Here is a 21,980-nt window from a genome sequence, read left to right as displayed (position 1 = left end):
TCATGGGGAAACGCTATGCAGGAAAATCGGTACAGAACATGTTAGCAGACTATAGTTGGAACCTCAAGGAATATGTTTCTGCTGGGAGTTACAAACGGCAGAGTTCAAGAAAGAAATTTTGAAAATGCGAGTAAAAATGTGTTTTTTTCCCCTTTTTTTGCATGAAATTTGTTCATTGAACAGTCAAAATTGGTCCTATATATATTTTTTAATTTTTTTATATTTCATAGTTATTCACTTCAATATTTAAATCTTATTTCATGAGCAAACAAACAAAAATAATTTCAAATTTCGATGTATTATTACAAAGGGAATTAAATTTTTATTAAAAACAAAAAATGAAAATCCAGGGAAAACGATACGTGATACAGCATTTCTACTTTCAGATTTGGATTCAGCGGGGTCGAATTATAAATAATCACCTATTTTCGTTCAAAGGAGCAAAAAAAAGTTTGAATTTGTTCATCAGTGTAATTTGAATTTTGGATAATTCAAACTTTTTCCGTGTCTCCTTGGAGTTCGAACTAAAACGAATGCACTGTAGTTCCATTCACATGTTAATGTACGAGCGTTTCAGTTGGGCAAAACCCATTTGTTTGCCAATTACCATATATCGCACAGTTCCACCCATTGAGAGTGGTATTACTATTATATGTGGACTTTATTGGTACTAGCAGTGCTCAAAGTGAGGGGGGATGGTACCCCCAGCTAGAAAAATCTTCACAAAGCATCCTCCCAGCTGTTATATGTTTTACCATCAATTTTAAATTACATGAACTGAACACCTATTATTAATTGCAATGTAGCTATGCAATGCATTTTCATTTGTCAACTTGAGGATTGTATAGTTTATTGTATGTAATTTTGTTGAATTTTTATTTCAGGTAATGATTTTACATTTATTTATTTTCTTTTATTTTCTGATCCTTACCAGTGGATGAATAACAATATGTATTATATAATATCTATTGTTTAATGGACTTTGTGTGCAATTATCTTTTATATTCATAATGTTTGTCTTTACTTTTTACATACGCCATGGCACTACAGTGCTTAGAGATCTCTATCCTTCCAAACAATCTCCACCCTCCTCTGCCACCCACCCCTTTACTCTGAAACATCTGTTCTGTAGCTTCTGCCCATCATTCCTTTGACTTTTCCTGATTTGTTCTTCCTTCAGCCAAGAACATTGGATTCAGAAAGGTCAAAGAATCAATGGTTTAATCAATCTCCAATGTTCCCACCCCCCAAATAACTCCCATGCACTTTCTACACCTTAAAACATTTGATACTTACGCACACACTTCCTGATGTATTGCCTGCTCAAAGTGCTGAGTGTTGACTATTGCTCGTACTCTGCCTACGCTATTTGCTGCCCAGTAAGGTGTAATAATTTCTGTTTTAGATTCACAAGCATCATATCTGCAAGAAATAATTTTCAAATCAGTATGTATAGCCAAGTAACCACCACCATTGGGCCAATGTTAGTTTTTACATGGGAAATGTTGGCTTTATGTTGGTTGGTAAATTGACATTGGTCTTACGTTGGGCCAACGGTGGTTGCCAAACCATGGAAACGTGAGTCAAAATCAGTTTAAGAACAGCTTTTTAATGCTAAGACAACTTTCAGGAGAATGCTGAAAATTCTAGACTGTAAAATAAGTGACATGTAACAGTGTTTCTTTTCGAATAGTACAGTCACAGCACACACTGGAAATATAATATATTTTTTAATGAAAGTAGAAGCTATTTTTAACTTGCAGTCACTCACGAGTCCTTTGTCAGCCGCCATGGATGAAAGATGTGTTGGAAATTGCTTATTGTTTGTCTCTTTTGCTGTAGTAGAACAATAACATTCTTACAGGTATTATTGTGAAGGTGGTTAAGCAATGTTATGTGCAGACTAAATGCCATGATAGATGGAAAAATTTGTAAACTCTAGAAGGTTTTTGTGCTACAACTTGAAGGTATCGTGCCTTGAAAACAATGATACCATGTGATTGAGAAAGTGCTGTGTATTTTTTATTTTCATAAATAACTTGAATTATTGTTTACATTTGGCCTCACAATAAATTATGTATATATCAGAAAACAAACCTATCCATTCTTTAGTTTTCATTATGTTGGGCCAGCGTAGTAAAACCATACATTGGGCCAACGTACTAAAACCATATGTTGGCCCAACGTAAAAACCACACATTGGCCCAACATTGGAACCATGGCCAAGATTACCTTTTGCCAACTGTATGTTTTTGTGTTGGGCCAACCGTTGGCCAACCATTTTCAGTACAGTTGGCCCAACGTTGAGCCAACCATTTTTGGTTACTTGGGAATGTGCACTGTATTGTGATAATTGTATTTCAAAAAATTCGAATGTATTTCCAAATACAGAGTGTCTGATGTAGAATTATCCAAAAATAGTGTCTGTCTGTGTGTGTGTGTGTGTGAGAGAGAGAGAGAGAGAGGGAGAGAGAAAGAGTGTGGGTGACCATTTTGCACCCTTCAAAGTATATGATGGAAAATGATCTTATCTAAAACCCCTGCCTTCAAGCTAAATAAGGGGTGTAAGGAGCTCCTTGAGAATTGTTAAAAGTGCAAGGTTTTAAATGGACCTGCACAGAACATACGCAACATGTTAAGAAGATAAGGACACACTAAAAATTTCATCAGGAACAGTGTAAGCTGCCCGCTCTTCTCAAAAACCTAAAAACATTTGTTAAAACACTGTCAGCTTGTAACAGTGTTGCCATGTGTGCTATTACTCTACAGAAAAATAATATCCCTGCCTTCCAAAACTCAAAATTTGCCCATGCTGATGACATAGGATCTAAGGGGGAAGCTTTTAGAACATCCCCATTCTATTGTATTGTTGATTGCTTTTCCTTTTGGTGGTATTATGAATTTTCATACTTTGTACAAGAAATATTTTTACTTCACAAATAAAAAGTAACATTTGGAAAAGAATTGTGCTTAAATTTGACGTCCAGGGACCTTTATTCAATGACAAATTACATGCATGAATATATATTATGTTTTATTTTTTATCATTTTTCATTGCAATTGCTGTGCCATAATTGTATACCTAGAATATGAATTTTTTTTTAGAATTACTCCAAAAGCTTACTAACTATTGATACAGAGCTGGGCCTTTAAATTGTTCCCTAATCATAGAATCACCCATATGTAAATAATTTTTTATCTGATTTCATCATACCTTTGCGCTGTTGTTTGTCTTTTATGCCGTGATTCTGACGTGAAGCCGTCATCACTTGCATTAGCAGAACTAAAAGATCCAGCATCCGTGTACTCCGCAGTCCTCTTGGTCCTTTCCTCCTCGAAGATCTCTCTTGCAAAAGAGCTGTATTCCCCCATCCTCTGGAATTCTCCATACATTCTTTTCATTAGGGCTTTGTTCTCGTCAATGAAGGATTCAATTCTATCTCTGCAAGAAGCCAGAAGGAAGAGTTCCATAAGTATCATGAACAATGTCGGTATTTTGCATATTTTACTTTTTGCTAGTAATAGTAGTGCTATAACAACAAGTGGAGGAAAATATTACAATAATTGAAGGGTAAGTGACATTTTGGTTTTCATTGAGTTTCTTAAGCAGAAAGCTTATTACTAGTTATACTGTAGATAAATTGGTTTTGTGTTGTGTTTTGCAATTTCAGAAGGGATCACTGAATCCAATGCAAATTGCATGGCATGGCAACGACAGCCAAAAATTGATGGATGGCACTTTTTACTTTATAACTTAATAATAACCAAATTGTCACCATGTTTTACCCCCGAGCCCTGTGTGTGCTACATTATAACAGAAAATATTGTTAGGTATTTCTTGGTAATAATACTGCCAGTTTCACAATATTCCGATATAATGTCAATGCTTGTACAGTGGAATCCATGAGTATTACCGTGCAAATTGTCCATCACCATGTTCGTGCACTTTGATTCACCCAATAAGAGCTTCAAGATTTAAAAGAAAACTCAAAACATGCTGTTGGCAACCTCTGCACCAGAATACATAAAACCATCACTTAAGAACACACAGGATGTAAGAGAAAAAATAATGAAAATAGTCATGGACAATTTGCACGGTAATACTCATGGATCCCACTGTACTTGACATTTGAAAGTACGAGAATTTAATTACTTCATGAACAAGTATACAATTGAGAAACCCTTGATGGGGGATGTATCCCTGGTAGGGATGAAAAATTACCTCTGTAAGAGTTGAGAGTTGTTGCATGTCTGAGGTAGGCATCACCATTAATTCACCCTCAATGTTAAGTATACATAGGTAAATGATACTGTGATGAAGAAGACAAGCTGGAAAAAATTGAACTCAATGTAATTTATTGCAAGACCAACAAATCTTGAGTGTGTACTAGGCCTGAGTATTCTGTTCCTGGTAACTGCCTGCCTGCAATATTATGTCAAAAATATTTTTAGCTTCCATGTAGCGTTAGTAAATTATGGATCTATTGCATGTTTTTCTTAGTATTTGTGCTTTACATTGCTCTTCCGCTTCATTAAGTTAATTACAAAGATGAAAATGAGTGACGAGCCTCTCTGGTGATGATGTCACCTTGTAATCATCAGGTCCTGTGTTCGAACCCAGGTGGATGTGCAGTGTTTTGGATCCCACTTTAAACTATAGATCCAGTCCTGATCAGAGCGTAAAATAGATTTAAACTTTGAGAATGAATGATGAATTTGTGCGAAATTGATGACTCCCCCTCCTCCCATGCAGAACAGCCAGTGGCGGCGATTAGGGGTGTGTGACAAGAAGCCTCTTAATCCTAAACTTTGTCTATCAGGAGAAAGTAAACTGTCCTTGCCACCCAGTTTTTGCACCCAATCGCTGAGAACGTGTATATGGACAGGACACCTGCTAACGCCCATCAACATTTCCACAAAACACACTAACAAGGGAGGTTATCTAAGTGTCCCCCTCCGATTTCCATGAAACTTGGCAGATGTATAGAGGGGCCCAAAGGAATAAATACGTGTTTTTTGTTTCGGCTAAAAACTGTTTTAGGGGGCAAAACCGCCATCAAATGTCAAGATAAGGACAAATTGAAGTGGGGATCTGACCCCTGTAACCCCCTCCGATTTCCATGAAACGTGGAAGATGTATAGAGGGGGCCAAATGAAGAAATACCTGGATTTTGTTTCGGCTAAAAACTGTTTGAGGGGACAAACCCCCCTCAAATGTCAAGATGAGGACAAATTGCAGTGCGGATCTGACCCCTGTGTCCCCCTCAGATTTCCATGACACTTGGAAGGTGTATAGAGGGGCCCAAAGGAAGAGGGGAGGTTTTGCCCCCTAAAACAGTTTTTTAGCCGAAACAAAAAAACGCATATTTCTTCCTTTGGGCCCCTCTATACACCTGCCAAGTTTAATGGAAATCGGAGAGGGACACTTAGATAACCTCCCTTGTAAGTTTTTCACAAAGGTCCAATTTATGCTCATTTTGCCTCTAAATTCGACCTAACAAACTTGCACCCCTCGATGGAAAATTCTGGATAAATCCCAGGTCTAGGGTAACATGGCTATAGTTGATAACACTGTTATCAACACTGACATGATATGAGGGGACGCGCCATTGACCTTGGGGGAGGGGGGGCACATCTGGAAAACTTTCATATATCCAAACAGGGGTGTCCATCCCCCCCAAAGCCAATGGCGCATCCCCCAAAATCATGCCATGCGTCGCCCCCCCCCCCCAATCATACCATTCGCGCCCTCAAACCATATCGTAATCCCCACAAGGTATTTAATTACGACAGTGTGTCTACTGAAAGTAACCTTTATCTTAGCTTTACTGAACACTGTACATGATCTGTCTCTCCTCCTTAAACGGGGTCCCGGGTTCGATACCCGGTGGAGTCACATGGTGGTGATCCCACTTTAAACTGTAGGTCCAGTCCCGATTAGCCTTATTGTGCATAAAGTGGACTTAAAAACATCAATCACTCTCCTCCCTAAACAGGGGTACCCATCACTTAAGACAGGCCCTAAAAGAGTTCATCCTATTCCCCCCAAAATAGCTTGTAGTTTGGATGAATACTTAATAAATGATGTCTATTTGAATAAAATACCATGTTAAACTGTCCATATTTTTTAATCGTTCGATTTTCGAGAAAACTTGAAGCTAGCACATCGATTGGTTAAATGTAGTAAATTAAATAATGTAAATATGCATATAAATAGTGATTGTGAGTGGGTTTTTAAAACTCACAATTTGAGTATTTCATACAAATTCTTACACAACTTAAAATAAAGATAAGAAATTCAACCTTAGCAAACCAAATAACATGCTCCAACCATATGACCGATTCAATTATTGTTTCACGAGAACAGGTAGAAATTTCTTAAGCTTAGAGGCGATAATATAATACGGTTTCTGTTTCAAAGAACTCACTCCCTCCCCCGATTTCTTTGGGTAAATATAATTATTTTAGTAACCCATAACAATAATTACGTGGATTTTATCTTCATTGCAAATTTAACTTGTTAAAGTAAAATTTTCCTGGACAAGAAGTTAGAAATGCGGATTCGATATATGCACCTGCATTGCATTAAATTAAGCAGAATTCCAATACCAAGTATTATATTTTAAGAAGTGATGTTATTAATGAATATCGTTTATGTCTTGTAATGCAGTTATAGTATAAAACTTCACATTGACCTCAGTAAAGTGTTAAATACGAATTATCGCCAAATACAATTGCGAGCGAAGCGAGCAAGAAAATTTTTACATCCATTCCTTTCAAGGCTTTCAAGAATATTAATTCAATAGGGGTGTCGATCCCGAGATATTTAGTCTTTTCCAGCTTCTCTTTTGTCACGTTCGGGGTCGAAAACGTGTCCGAACTCTCTCTCCACTACAGAAATCGCTTGACAATCTAAGATTTACAACTTTATCAAGAGTTTCCTATCCCCCCTTTAAATTTAATACTCAATCCTACCACCAAAATTTCCATGCCCATTTTAGACTTAGTTGATATTGAGCGAATATTGCCTCTTCCAAAAAATTAATTTTCAGTCTCCATTTCCGCAACAGTCTAAGACAATAGTAATACACAAGAATTGGATACTCCCTCAATTTAATGATAAATACCCCCCATAAACTAAGACCTAGAGTTTGGATACTGCCCCATCCCCAACGTTTAATTGAGAATACCCCCCAGAACCCACGTTTTAATTAAGGCCTAATATGTAAGAGTTTGATATTTCTCTCCCCCCCTTCAATAATACCCTAAAAAAAACTTTATTTTCTTCATCTAATGGATTAAATATGGTGCATTTAAAAGGTGTAAATTTTTTACATATATTTTGGAAAAATATATAAATGTTGAATTTTATATTATTTGAAGGGGAAAACCCCCCACAAATATCTCGATGGCGTAGCTTGCGCCATAATCCCTCCCTGTGGGCATTCCTGTATCCAAATCTAACACTCATCGCCAGGGGTCCCGGGTTCGAATTCAGGTGTGAGCATGGTCTTCTTTGTGAGAACCAATGATGTGCCGTAGACTATAAGTTTACGTCTACTTGCGTTGTCTACACGTAATCTACGCGTAGATTACATTGGGTTGTAGTTTACATAGAGTACGTAGACAATCTAAAGTGCATTAAAATTAATTTCCAAGGGATTCATGAAAGAAAAGTGACATTTTTAACTATATTGGTTCCTAACGAAATGAAAAGAATCCCATTTACTACAAAATTTCTCTTCTCTTCTATTACACTGGGGAACAAAAAAAAGATTTTATTTTGCGGCATAAAGTTTAATAACAGTTTCAGTACACAAAACAGCTGTTATTGACAATTGTATGATTGGTTCAGTTGAATTGACTCCAGTTATAAAAATAAACACACCATGGAAAATATAGGAGGTAAAATTACTCTACGCTTTTCTCCGTAATATCAAAATTTGATAATGGGCTGAAATTCCCATAATAAACTTATTTATTTATTTGTAAATTGTTGCTAGGCAACTTATGAAGCATTGCTAGGCAATATATCGGACACTCAACAAAGCTTAAGGAAGAATACCAAAACATAAAAATGGTTTTAGAAAAAAATTGAATATGCTGAACATAAGTGGCTCGTGTGTGTGGATTTGAAGATGGTGAATTTTTTTACTAGGACAGAAAAGTGGGTACACAAAGTATCCCTGTTTCCTATGTTTGTGGGATAGTCGTGCTAGAGAAAAGCATTGGACGATAAAAGTTTGGCCCCCAAGGGAAAATATTAGTGGGAAAAGCTAATATCATTCATGAACCGCTGATAGATAGGGACAAAATCATCATTCCGCCAATGCATATTAAACTTGGGTTGATAAAACAATTTGTCAAGGCCTTAGATACAAGTGGTGCTTGTTTCAAATATATATGCCACACTTTTCCAGGACTAAGTATTGAAAAATTGAAGGCAGGAATCTTTGACGGACCACCACAAATTCGTACACTCATAAATGATGCCAATTTTACAACTTACATGTCTTACATCGAATCTGAGGCCTGACTGAGCTTTGTGTCCGTCGTCAAAAACTTTTTGGGGAATCACAGAGCAGAAAAGTACCCCGATATAGTTGGAAATATGTTGAAAAATTTTGAGAAATTGGGATCTAATATGAGTGTGAACATACATTTTCTACACAGCCACATTGACAGATTCCCTGAGAACGTTGGTGATTTTAGTGAAGAACGGGGAGAAAGGTTCCATCAGGATATAAGAATAATGGAAGAAAGGTACCAGGGACGGTGGGATCGCCACGTGTTGGCCGACTACTGTTGGAGCTTAGAGAGGGATTGTCCTCAAAAGCAATACAGCAGGAAATCGTATAGAAAACGTTTCGCATAGTTTGTTACTTCATTGTGTACATATTTTCTTAATTATTTTGATCATAGGCCTATGTAAATTTATTTTTATAATAATGATTGTAATCACAAAAAGAAATATTAAATTGTTGTCGGAAGTTTATTTATATGTATGTCTTATGTTTCCGCCATTTTGGTTTAGTTGCATTTATTTCATAAATTAGAGCCAATTCAGGAAATATATTATTATATCATTATTCAGCAGCATGAAATTGCCCTAAATTAGCTCTCAAACACTGTGCCGCAATTTCACTGTTCCCCAGTGTTATCAACTATGGAAGAAGATAAATAGTATGCAAAAAACAACAACAGATGGCAGTCGTGAGGCAAGAGTGGTCTTTTCCCCATAAAACACCAGAATATTTCCTATGTTAGGTTTCTTCCTAGGTGAGAAATTGTTCAAATTTGAAAGAAAGAGTATGAAAAGTTCTCCTTACGTATCAGTTAATTTTCTTTTAATTCCACGGAACCCTTTGCTAAGTTATCACCTTTTGCCTTGTTGTTTACATAGATTACCTAATACGTGTATAAAATAGTCTACGTGTAGAATGTAGACTATCGTTGTTTACGCGTAAACGCACATCACTGGTGAGAACATCATCTTTTCATTAATTTCATTATATAATCAAACACCTCATTGTCACGATTAGCAGGTAGGAAAGCTAAATAAATATCAAATCAAATCCACGATTTATATCGTCTCGTCAATGTGACGTCACGTGGAGCACAGTACATCGCACTCTAGAACGTAACCCTGTGTGTGATCACCTGTCCTCTCCTGGATTTTTCTTTGCGAGCGATTTTGATGTTTTAACACCACCCTCTAGTGGCAGTTGTGTGAACTTAACAGAATCCGAGGTGGTTTGAATGGTACCGTTCGGGTGCGCAGTATGTGTATTCTAGTGGAGTTTTATTACGTTCACATAGACCTTGCTGGGTCGAAAGTGTAAAAATACTTTTCTAGTATCCAGTATCACCTAACTGGCACCTAAGACTGCAGAGGAAAATTATGCGTTGAAGATTTTAAGACGTAGGTATTTGCATACCCGTACCTTATACAGTTTAAGTTTTTGCGAGTTTGTTACGTGCTCTAGGATTAACATTCATTCCACGCTAAGTTACATTTGTGGGTCACTGAAGATTCGTCATGTATTCTACAGGGTCAACGAAGTTAGTGATAAGGTGTGTTTTATGCAGTGTATATTGATACACCTGTAAATTGAATTGTATATTCTGCAAATATGTTTTATAAAGAAACAAACTGCCAGAGTAGTAATTGAGGTGAGTGTACGTAGACACCATGTACGTATATTTGACATGCAGCGTACTGTTTTACTTTGGTAGATTCAAGCGACGATAAGGACATCGAAGTAAAAAGGGCCTGGTAAAATATTGATCGCCGGGAAACGTATTTCTTCAATTTTACAGGAGAAAGTACTTACCGAACTGAGTTTCTGTAGACTTTTGAAAGGTCGTGGATGGGTTATTTGGCCGGTAAATCATGTATTTTTCAAGATGAATGTGTCTCCGATGCACAAAAGCTGTTGCCTCTATGTCCTTCCACTACGTGAACCAAATGTTGCGTGCTCTTTGATGATGTAACCCCCGATCAGTGTTTCCAACCACGCCGTTCTTTTGCAAGAACATGATAATTTAGAAGATGACAATTTTAACTATGTTTGCCTAACCTAACGTAACCCTAACCTAACCTTACCGTGCATTGTTCGTGGGGCTATCCGTGAATGGTTCGTGGGCTATTTATGAATGGTTTGTGGGGCTATCCATAAATGATGTGTGGGGGAAGTAAGTATTTTTCGGTGAAGAAGGTTGGAAACGCTGCATACCCGCTGATGATAGACAACGCTAGTGAAGATTGCAAGCGAAAAACGAACGAACAAATATTACTCGATATGTGGAAAATTGAAATTGTTTTCGTGAAAAAAGCGAAATTCCACCTTCAAGAATCCTTAGCAATGCAGAATACGTAAGTACGAATGTGAAAAATAACAAAATAAACAAATTTGAGACGTTTCGCGGAGATTGAAATTTTAATCATGTTTTGTACCTTCCATGACTAACCTAATCAAATGGTGTCCGGTAAAAATGGCAAAGGAAAAAATGGCAACGGAAAAAATGGCAACGGAAAAAATGGCAACGGAAAAAATGGCCAAGTAAAAATGGCAAACGGAAAAAATGGCAAAGGGAAAAAATGGCAAAAGGAAAAAATGGCAACGGAAAAAATGGCAAACGGAAAAAATGGCAAAAGTGAGAATGGCGAAAGTAAAAATGCTGACAAGAAGAAAGGAAAAGCAAATTATAAATAATTGATATAAATAATTCACATGTAAATTGTAAAGAGTATTCATCAGGTTCTTAAGAATGCAATACCTGATACGTGTGAAATTAGTTTATGATAATTTATACACTATAAATTACTTTGCAATTCTGTATTTAACTAACAATATGTATCACCATTGATTTCGTCACTTTACATGCATTGCAACTTTAGGTTATGTGAAACTCCTCGTAAGAAATCCTACAATGGTCTTTTGTTAGCACTGTAATCAATGCACAAATTTCGCAGTCTGTGTTGCATGTCGGTATATATTCTCCTGGTTTTCTTTTTTGGCAGTTGTCCTCTCTCAGCCTGCAGATAGTGTTGCCCACGAGACGAGACTTTGGCCTGTCTCGTCTTGTGGAAATGCTGTCTCGTCTCGAAAATATTAGTTTGTCTCATGACACATGGTCAATCTCGTCTCGTCTCGAATTTTTAAAAGCCTGTCCCGTCTCGTCCCGTGGACAACTCTACCTGCAGAATAACCGCTTTTTGTTTATATTAATTTGTTTTTAGAATTCCTCGACACTTGAATTTGTTCCTGTCAGCACACCTCCACCTTATAACATTCTTCATATGCATATCCTAGGAAGAAGAGCTTCTCTCCACCTTTCTGCGATCTATCAATTTCCATTTCGAAGAAGTAAACAAGTTCGTCTCCCTGAGCGGAACGAGTGACACAAATTAGTGCTGGGGGTAGATAAGGGTTGGGGTGAAGTCATACTTGTATTAAACACATGTGATTGGTCAGTAGGTGCGCGCAAGACGTAAACTTGTTTTCAGTCAAAATTAAAACACCTGCTATGCTACCCTCCAAATTTCATTTCACATGCTTGAAATTATTCAAAAAGGTATTTCATTAACTTGTGATTTTATAGTAATTTTATAGGAGCAGCAAGTTCTACCAGATTAAATAATAAAGAATTTAAACGGCATAATAATAATTTTTGGGAACATCAAATACAATTTATCTATTCAAAGACAGTGTTAAGACATCAAAATTATATTATATTTCATGCAAATTATGCAACGCTAGACATAATTTCTCAATTTTCACATAAAATCAGAATATATTGCATTTCCCATTTCTATTCTTGCCATTTCTACCGTTGCCATTTTTTCCGTTGCCATTTTTTCCTTTTGCCATTTCTTCCCTTTGCCATTTTTTCCGCTTGCCATTTTCACTTTGCCATTTTTTCCGTTGCCATTTTCTCCTTTGCCATTTTTACCTAAATTCAATCAAATAGTTCTTGCGGCATGCTTTTTATTTCTGATACCAAGCTGAGCAGACGTACTGTTGACATTCTGAAGGACAACGCAAAATAACAATATCGATTTATCTTTAATTTGCAAGAGTGATGTTTAATTGAGGATATGTTCTAGAAACTAGTGCTGCATCGAGGGCCTGTTGCTTGAGCGTCTAATAGTTCGCACGGACGACGCTAGATAACGTACGGAATCGAGAGTGAAAGTACTCGGAGGTAGGTTTTGACTGCCATACTTGTTATTTGTAGTTCTGCCATCCAGGAACAAATTTTATATTAGCTACATAAAAAATAGAAATCCAAGATGATAAAGTTTGACATGATTCTCGAGGGGCTGCAGCCGGTCAAGGCTCGCATTTGCTTACTTTTATTTTCTATTAACATTATGCAACGTTAATCATGGTTATGGAACTACATAGGGCCCCTTAATTGATTAGGGCACTGGTAAGGTCCTTTCATGCGCCACAACGTAAACACAGTCGCTTTGTCTTGCATCGGAATAAAGGGGGAAGTGCCGCTTTCAAGCCACTACACAACCTTGAACTACACTGATGAACAAATTCAAACTTTTTTTTGCTCCTTTGAACGAAAATAGGTGATTATTTATAATTCGACCCCGCTGAATCCAAATCTGAAAGTAGAAATGCTGTATCACGTATCGTTTTCCCTGGATTTTCATTTTTTGTTTTTAATAAAAATTTAATTCCCTTTGTAATAATACATCGAAATTTGAAATTATTTTTGTTTGTTTGCTCATGAAATAAGATTTAAATATTGAAGTGAATAACTATGAAATATAAAAAAATTAAAAAATATATATAGGACCAATTTTGACTGTTCAATGAACAAATTTCATGCAAAAAAAGGGGAAAAAAACACATTTTTACTCGCATTTTCAAAATTTCTTTCTTGAACTCTGCCGTTTGTAACTCCCAGCAGAAACATATTCCTTGAGGTTCCAACTATAGTCTGCTAACATGTTCTGTACCGATTTTCCTGCATAGCGTTTCCCCATGACAGAAATATCCTGGTGAAATCTCTCGCCGCATTCGTCACTAACCGTGCCCAAGTTAAGGGGGAAAAAGTCCAAATGCGAATGTAAAAAGTTGAATTTTCAAGGACATATTGCACCCCATGCGCTGATAACACTTCAACAAGTTCTTAACAAGTTCCTTGTAGTTGTCAGCTTTCACATTTCCAAGAAAATTACAGCATACTTGTCTGAAAGCTAACCATGTGCATTTCTCTTTTTCTGTTAGCAATTCCACAAAGTTGTCATCATGAATGATCTCACGGATTTGCGGCCCAATAAATATGCCTTCTTTTAACTTACTATCACTGAGTTTAGGAAATGTTTTTCTCAAGTACCCAAAACCCTCACAGTGTTTATCCAAAGCCTTAACAAAAATTTTCATCAGCCATAACTTTATATGCAACGGTGGTAACAAAATCTGGTCTTTCTCAAGTAGAGGGTGATTCCTAACACTCTTCTCTCTAGGACATAAGTTTTTTCGTATGGGCCAATCCACAATGTTGTAATGTTTATCTTCTACCCGGCTGTCCCATTCGCAAAGAAAGCAACAAAATTTTGTAAACTCAGATTGCATGCCTAACAGTACACCAATCGTTTTGAGGTCTCCGCATATCTGCCAACCATATTTTTCATAATTTATCACTTTTAATATTGTATCCACACTTTCATATGTTTCCTTCATGGTGGAAGAACAGGCAAGGGGTACTGAAGGGTATATATTCCCATTATGCAACAATACTACTTTTAAACTATTCTTAGATGAATCTAAATATAGTCTCCACTCGTTTGGGTTGTGACTCCTTCCAAATTCTTGCGGAAGGCCTTCTACATCATTGCAGTAAGTTAACTCATTACTAACAGAAAAAAAAATGTGTCCGTGATTATTGGCGTTTCCGATATGACACCTTAACACCATCTTGTAATAAATTTCACCCTCTGAGACGAGAACCTAATAATTCTGCTTGAACTTTAGAAAGGTTGAGGTCTCTGACTAGATCATTTAGTTCGGATTGGGAAATAAAGTGAGGTATATTTGGATCAGGAAAATTTGGATCGGTGTTTGAATATGAGGGTCTGGGTCCATCATCTGGAGAAGCACTGCTTGGTTCTGTTTCATCCACTGTCCATTCTTTAGGAGGCTTAGGAATTGGTATAAAATCATGACTCGTAGGTTTCTTGGCTGAAGGAACACCAGGATAAAATATAGAATGTTTTGATTTAGAACTATATCCCACTATGTTTGTTAAACAGAAGTAACAATCCGTAGTATGATCTTTCTGTTATGTCCATATTACAGGGTTTCCGAAGGGCATTGATTTGTGAGTGCCATTAAGCCAACCACGTAAAGTTCTCGAACAATTACAACAAATTTTACCTGGTGCCCAGCTTTTTCCCTCGTCTACTTTACTTCCAAAATACAACTCATATGCTTTTTTCACTATAGGAATGATAGTATTTCTCTGTGACTTCGGAGTAAATTCCCCGCAAACATAACAAAACAAGTTCGGGTTATTCACACATTTGCGTGACATGGCGAACTCATTAATTGACTTATAATATATTTCTTTAAAAAAACAATTGTGAATGCTCTTATCGTTTTGTTAAAATACAACTTACACTTCACTTCACTATACAATATTACATTCACAATTTCACGAACATACACAAACATAAAATACGGCTACTCGCGAAGTTATCGGAAAGGAAGTTAAGACTCGACTAACCCACAAAAGAACAAATTTTAACAGAGAAACAGGAAATTTCTCTACTGCCACATGTTTCCTCCACTATATATTAAGTGCCAGTCATAAACACAAGGTCGCTGAAAAGTTCTTATCCATTTGCAAGGAAACAAACGTTAAGCTGGAAGCGGAGCTGGATGCGGAGACCTGAAACCATAAAATTATAAAATTTGGGTGTTCTGCAAAAAACTTAGGTGATACAGGAAAACGGATGCGATATTCGTTATCAGCACATCTGAATACATAAAGATCACTTAGTTTTATTTAAAGGAGTATTTCATTGTTTATCAGTGCTATCAGCCGATCGAACAGTGACCTACCACAATGTATTAAATTGACATCCTTCCCAGGCAGCGTTTGTAATGTATAAGGGAGAAATTTCAGTAGCCGCGGTAGCTCATCGGCACCAAAAAAAAAAACAGGGGTTCCGGGTTCGAGTCCCGGGTAAGGCATGGGTATTTGTGATTGTCTGTCCTGAAAAGTCCTGAAATAGAAATGTAAATGATATGAGTGAATGAAGTGTGATGGGGAAAGCTTCCGTTTAGGGGCTTTCCTTTAAATTAAAAAAAAGTCGTTAACTCGGCCTCCGTGGCCAGCTCATCGCGCTACGAAGCCAGGGGTCCCGGGTTCGAATCCCGGTTAAAACATGGATGTTTGTGTTTGTCCGTAATGAGAAAAACCTAGTAGCAAAATTGATATGAGTGAATGTTGGGATTAGTGGGGCAGTTGCCGCATTTTTAGCGGGTTTATTTTGCCATTCTTCACAGAACCTCGGCAGATAGGCGGACCTTTAAAGGACTTCTCTGCCTGCTGCTTTAAAAGGCACGTCATTAAAGATACAAGACCTATATCAAGGACCATTGCTTTCTTTCTCTTCCATCATACACACCCTTGAACAGTGCGTTCACCTGAAGCCATTTCGTCCGTTCGGTTGGCGTCAAGGCCCACAGCGACTGGCCAGAGAAGTGGATGGAACAGGTGGTACGGAGAAGCAGTGTTGCCGCTGCATGCTACCTTCTTGTTCACTTAATCGATCCATATTTCACCAGAAGTTCTAATAGCATCGTGGAATCTGTGGGCTTTATGCATGTAAAGTTTGTTTTTGGTCCACTTTATGCACAGATAGGCTAATCGGGACTGGACCTACAGTTGAAAGTGGGGTGCAAATCACCGGGTGCCTCCGCCGGGTACTGATACCTGGAACTAGGGGTGTGCGAGATCCCGAAAAGTCGGGACCGGAATCGGGAGAAAAATTTTCCGTCCCGATCCCGACTTCGGGAAATGACTTTGTAAGAATGCAGAATACAGACAATGTCTCCAATTTCGTTAATATTTTGTATACTAACTAATTTTGGCCTTCTAATCACGAATCTGTTGTTAAAATGCGGGGGTCACGTGTAGAAATTGTACATTATGCACGGGTAGCTCCAATCCATTCACGGATAGCCCCACGAACCATTTCCGGTAAGGTTAGGCAAGCTTAGTTAAAATTTTGTTCGTAAATCAATGCGATACAGCTCTAAACAAAATCCACTTATATCGGCTTTTTCCCCGATTTCCACATGTGACCCCCGCATATTAAAAATAGATTCGTGATTAGAAGGCCAAAATTAGTTAGTATACCAAATATTAACGAAATTGGAGACACTCACTGTATTTTGCATTCTTACAAAGTCATTTCCCGACTTTTCGGGATCCCGAGCAGTCGGAAAATACCGAATGGTCATTTTAAAAAGTTGTTAATTCTCGACGTATTCTGCATGACTTAAGTTGGAAATGACGTGTAGAATTCGAGATTTTCAGAGCTTCGGGAAATTTCGAATATTTCCCGTCCCGAAATTTTTTTCCGACTCTGTCGGGAAATGGCGATTTTTTTCCCGTCCCGGCCAAAAAAATTCTGTCCCGCATACCCCTACCTGGAACTCTTGATTACAGTGTGACTGATCCTCGCATTCGCGATTAGCCAAAAGTGGAATAAAAGCGACGTTCACTAACACAAATCAAACTTTTTGTCGGACAGTTTTGTCTTAAGGAATTTTGCTACATATAAGTTGATGTAGTAGAGAGGGGTGTAATGGGGGGGGGGGGGGTGGCCTGTTAAGGCAACCAAAACTTAACCTTACTTCCCCATAGTACATCCCAGTAACTTCTTCTTTTAGGCCAACGAGGCTCTGGCGCCGGAACCGTGTCCTGTGATTGTACTTGTGTGTGCTGACTCGTCCTTTACAGCCTCGCCTCTCAGAGACAGGCGTAGTTCTTGTTTAGTAGTGAATGAATGAATTAGTTTAAGAAATTGAGTAAGGAAGTTTTTAATACACATCGTTATTGGACTTATCTCCATATTGTGTGACGGGAAAATATAGCATATATGCTGATAAACCCATGATTTAAAAATCTACACCACACGTTCTCTAGTAGAGGAACGCGCACACTTTAGACAAATCTTCTTGCCATTTTTGTTAGGATGCCTCATATTTTTTGCGTGCGATTGTAAGAAAAAGGATGAGAATAACATTCATCCAAGGAGGGGGGGGGGAGGTGAGGAACTCATCCTATCCAGTAGCGTACGCAGGATTTTATTTTTGGGGGGCTGGGATTGTAAAAGTGAACATTACATTCCTACGTTCTGGGGGAGGGTATACACAAAGAAATATTTCGATAATTATAATTTTAACCTTGGTTTTAAAAGTTGCTCAAGACAAAAATGGTAATCGGTAGGGATGGACGATATCGGAAATTTGATATCGCGATATATCGTCAAGAAAATATCGTCACAGACGATATGATATTTCTTCCCGTATCGTGATATCGGCGATATGTCGTCTCCACGATATATATCGCTAAAATATCGTGAGAATATATCGTAAATACGATATACGTATATCGCCAAATATCGTGAGGATATATCGCTGACACGATATATATGTATATATATATATATATATATATATATATATATATATATTCATTCATTCATTCATTGTTTTCTGCCTAATTGGCAGGTTTTTCACTGCAATCTCCAGCTTTCCCTGTTCTCTGCCTTACGCTTCGTAATAGCATACGACCCAGTTAATTTAATATCATCCATAAGCTGATATCTCTTTCTTCCACGGACTTTTCTTCCTTCAACCATTCCCTCCAAGGCATCTCTTAGCAGGCAGTTTCTTCTTAGACAGTGTCCTAACCAGTTTCTTTTCCTCTTCTTGATGGTCTCCAGTATAGATCTTTTTTCACCAACTCTTTTCAGTACGGCTTCGTTTCTTACCTTGTCTGTCCATTTTACACGCTCCATTTTTCGCCATGTCTACATTTCAAAAGCTTCGAGTCGTTTCTCTTCATTTCTTCTCAACGTCCAGGTTTCTGCACCATATAGTGCTACACTCCACACAAAACATTTCACTAATCTCTTCCTTAGACCTATGTCCATGGGTCCACAAAAAACATTTTTTCTTCTATTGAAAGCTTCTTTTGCTATTGCGATTCTCATTTTCACTTCTTGGTTGCAGCTCATGTCACTGCTTATAGTGCATCCGAGGTACTTGAAGCTATCCACTTGCTGGATTCTTTCACTGTTTGCTCTCACATTAATATTCCTTGGTTTCCGTCCTATAACCATTGCCTTTGTCTTCTTTACATTAATCTTCATTCCATACTGCTCACATCTGCTGTTTAACTCTTCTAACATACTCTTTATGGTTATTTCATCCTCAGCGAATAATGCCATGTCATCAGCAAATCTTATGCAGTTTATTCTTCTTCCTCCCAATTTGACACCTCCTGTGCCCTGGAAACAAGATTTCACTATATCTTCTAAATAGATATTAAACAAAGTAGGCGATAGGCAGCATCCTTGTCGTACTCCTCTTCCAACTTCACAGCCTTCTGTCATTTCGTCTCCTGTTCTCACTTTAACTCGTTGATTCATGTATAAGTTGCTTAGAAGTCTTCTCTCTTTCCAATCTACGCCAATTTTCTTCAGAATTTCTAAAAGTTTAACCCAATTCACTCTATCAAAGGCTTTCTCCAGGTCTACAAATACTACAAACACCTCCTTTCCTTTCTCTAAATATCTTTCCCCAATGGTCCTCAGTAAACCAATTGCATCCCTTGTACCTCTTCCTTTCCTGAAACCAAACTGTTCTTCCTCTAACTCGCCACTGACCTTCGAGTATAGGCGTCTGTTCAGAATTCTTAGAAGAATTTTTGCCGAGTGAGATATCAACCTGATTGTCCTGTACTCAGAACATTTTCTGGCATTGCTTTTCTTCTGCAGAGGTACCAAAACAGTCTCCGTGAAATCTTGTGGCCAATCCCCTTTCTCATAGATTTCATTGCATAAGTGCAGTATTTCTCTTTTTCCATCTCCCAGGCATTTGATAAGTTCAACAGGAATTTCATCAGTGCCCGTTGCTTTCCCATTCCTCATTTCTTTGAGTGCTTGCTCAAATTCTTCATTCAGGATATAGTATCCTTTCTCATCATCAGGCACGTCGTCTTCATTTTCTACATTCAGACTGTCTGGGCGATTCTCTTTCTGGTAGAGCTCTTCAACGTACTTTCCCCACACATTCGATATTCCTTTTTTGTCTGTGATTTCACATCCTTCCTCGTCTTCTATCATCCACATTGTTTTCCATTTCTTCTTTTGGAAGCCCAAGCAGTTTACTTCACGATACATCAAGTCATACCTTCCTCTTTTTTCCAGTTCTTCAATTTCTTCACATTTTTGTTTCATTCATTGTTCTTTTGCCCTGTCAGTTTCTCTTCTTAGCTGGTTATTCAGTATCTTGTAATTATGTCTTCCCTCTTCTGTATTTACATTCTTCCATTTTCTCCGTTCCTCCATTTTTTCCAGCATACTTTCAGTAATCCATATATATATATATCGCTAAAATATCGATATATATATATAACATGATATATATCGCTCGCCGACACGATATATATCGCCAAAATATCGTGACGATATATCGTCCAGTTGATATCGCCTGGACGATATTTTTTCAATATCGCGATATATCATCTGGACGATATATCGCCCATCACTAGTAATCGGTGGCCATTGGTGGGTTTGTACTGCTTTCATTTCTAAATTTTGATTTTCTCAAACTTTCGGACGAGGTTGTAACCCCATCAGCTCCCCCTGCATACGCCAGTGATCATATCCAATCACCAATCGGGATATCAATCGAGGATACCAGGCCTAGAGTAGGCCATATTATACCATTGCCTGGCAACCCTGAATGTATGCACACACCAGCACCGAATTCTCTTTTTCTAGGGCAGGCTACTTGTTTAATCACGTGCTTTGTTTAAAGTCTCCGATTGGCATTCACTCTGCAGGTTGATCCTTGGGCAGAAGGTAAAAGTGCTTCTGCGTCCTCACAGGTTTCTTTTTCTTCTTCTTTTTGTCTCTGAACCCGATGTGATTGCGACGCGGCTACTTGTATACTGTGAGGCACGTTCATGTAATCGACGCATCTCTCGACAATAGAGCACGGCGCTGATGTCAATGCAAGTCAGTTTTTCCACAGAGATTCCACGTTAGTAGGGTGTTCCATATTTTCGGTTTTATTATTATTTTTTTAAAAAAACTTTTCGCTGTTATTTTTCTCGAAATTCGCGTTTTCACTTTAGCACACTTTTCTGCCGAGTGTGAAATATTTGAACAGGTTGATTAAAGTAAGTAAAAAAAATATATATATGTAAATATAAACGTTTCTGATGCTGCATATGGAACCTACTACTGAAATGTTTCTTGAGTGGGTTAATGAAACTAAAATAATCTCAGTGCCTTTTCTTCCAGTGAAAATGAAGCATTCATTCTGGATGTACTATATAATTGTAACTTAAAATATTTTTATAGCCTTTGTGAGTGTCTGCGATTGGGTGGGGGGGGGGGAAGTTGCCCCCACTTTTTGCCACTTTTTCCCGCACTATGTAGGGAATGTAAACTGACCTTGCCTCCCAATTGTGGAACCCAATCGCCGCCACTGTCCTTTGTAGCTGAATTTTGGCGATTTTTTTTAACGATAGTTTCCAAAATATCAGCTGCCATGATTATTTGCAACTTAAATGACACAATTTACGGTTAACATGATTAGTATTTTGTATTTTATTCTACACAAAAGTTATGCTGTTTTTTATTGTAAAAATTATTGAATTTTAAATCAAGAGAAATTTAAGTGTATGTGTCCTTTCTTTTCCTTTGTTAGGGTCTGCGATTGGGGGGGGGGAAGTTGCCCCCACTTTTTGCCACTTTTTCCCGCACTATGTAGGGAATGTAAACTGACCTTGCCTCCCAATTGTGGAACCCAATCGCCGCCACTGTCCTTTGTAGCTGAATTTTGGCGATTTTTTTTAACGATAGTTTCCAAAATATCAGCTGCCATGATTATTTGCAACTTAAATGACACAATTTACGGTTAACATGATTAGTATTTTGTATTTTATTCTACACAAAAGTTATGCTGTTTTTTATTGTAAAAATTATTGAATTTTAAATCAAGAGAAATTTAAGTGTATGTGTCCTTTCTTTTCCTTTGTTAGGGTCTGCGATTGGGGGGGGGGGGAAGTTGCCCCCACTTTTTGCCACTTTTTCCCGCACTATGTAGGGAATGTAAACTGACCTTGCCTCCCAATTGTGGAACCCAATCGCCGCCACTGTCCTTTGTAGCTGAATTTTGGCGATTTTTTTTAACGATAGTTTCCAA

General features: G+C 37.8%; 2 protein-coding genes across 2 annotated transcripts in view; one reads left to right on the top strand and one right to left on the bottom strand.

Annotated features, from left to right (window-relative positions):
- Nucleotides 1–21,980, bottom strand: part of spz3 (Spaetzle domain-containing protein 3) — a 167,431-nt gene that overhangs the window by 5,945 nt on the left and 139,506 nt on the right. The window contains exons 3-4 of the mRNA XM_083141581.1: nucleotides 3,215–3,442; nucleotides 1,297–1,422 (exon numbers count right to left, since the gene is read on the bottom strand). Coding sequence (XP_082997707.1) covers nucleotides 1,297–1,422; nucleotides 3,215–3,442 — 354 coding nt within the window. The remainder of the gene's footprint in view (nucleotides 1–1,296; nucleotides 1,423–3,214; nucleotides 3,443–21,980) is intronic.
- The window catches only part of crok (crooked), a 272,768-nt gene that overhangs the window by 169,159 nt on the left and 81,629 nt on the right, over nucleotides 1–21,980 (top strand). The window lies entirely within an intron of this gene.

The sequence above is a fragment of the Lepisma saccharinum genome, chromosome 20, assembly GCF_977018435.1.
Source record: "Lepisma saccharinum chromosome 20, izLepSacc3.1, whole genome shotgun sequence".
Lineage (NCBI taxonomy): Eukaryota > Metazoa > Arthropoda > Insecta > Zygentoma > Lepismatidae > Lepisma > Lepisma saccharinum.
The sequence above is the reverse complement of the archived record's forward strand: the minus strand, read 5'-3'. Positions and strand labels throughout refer to the sequence as shown.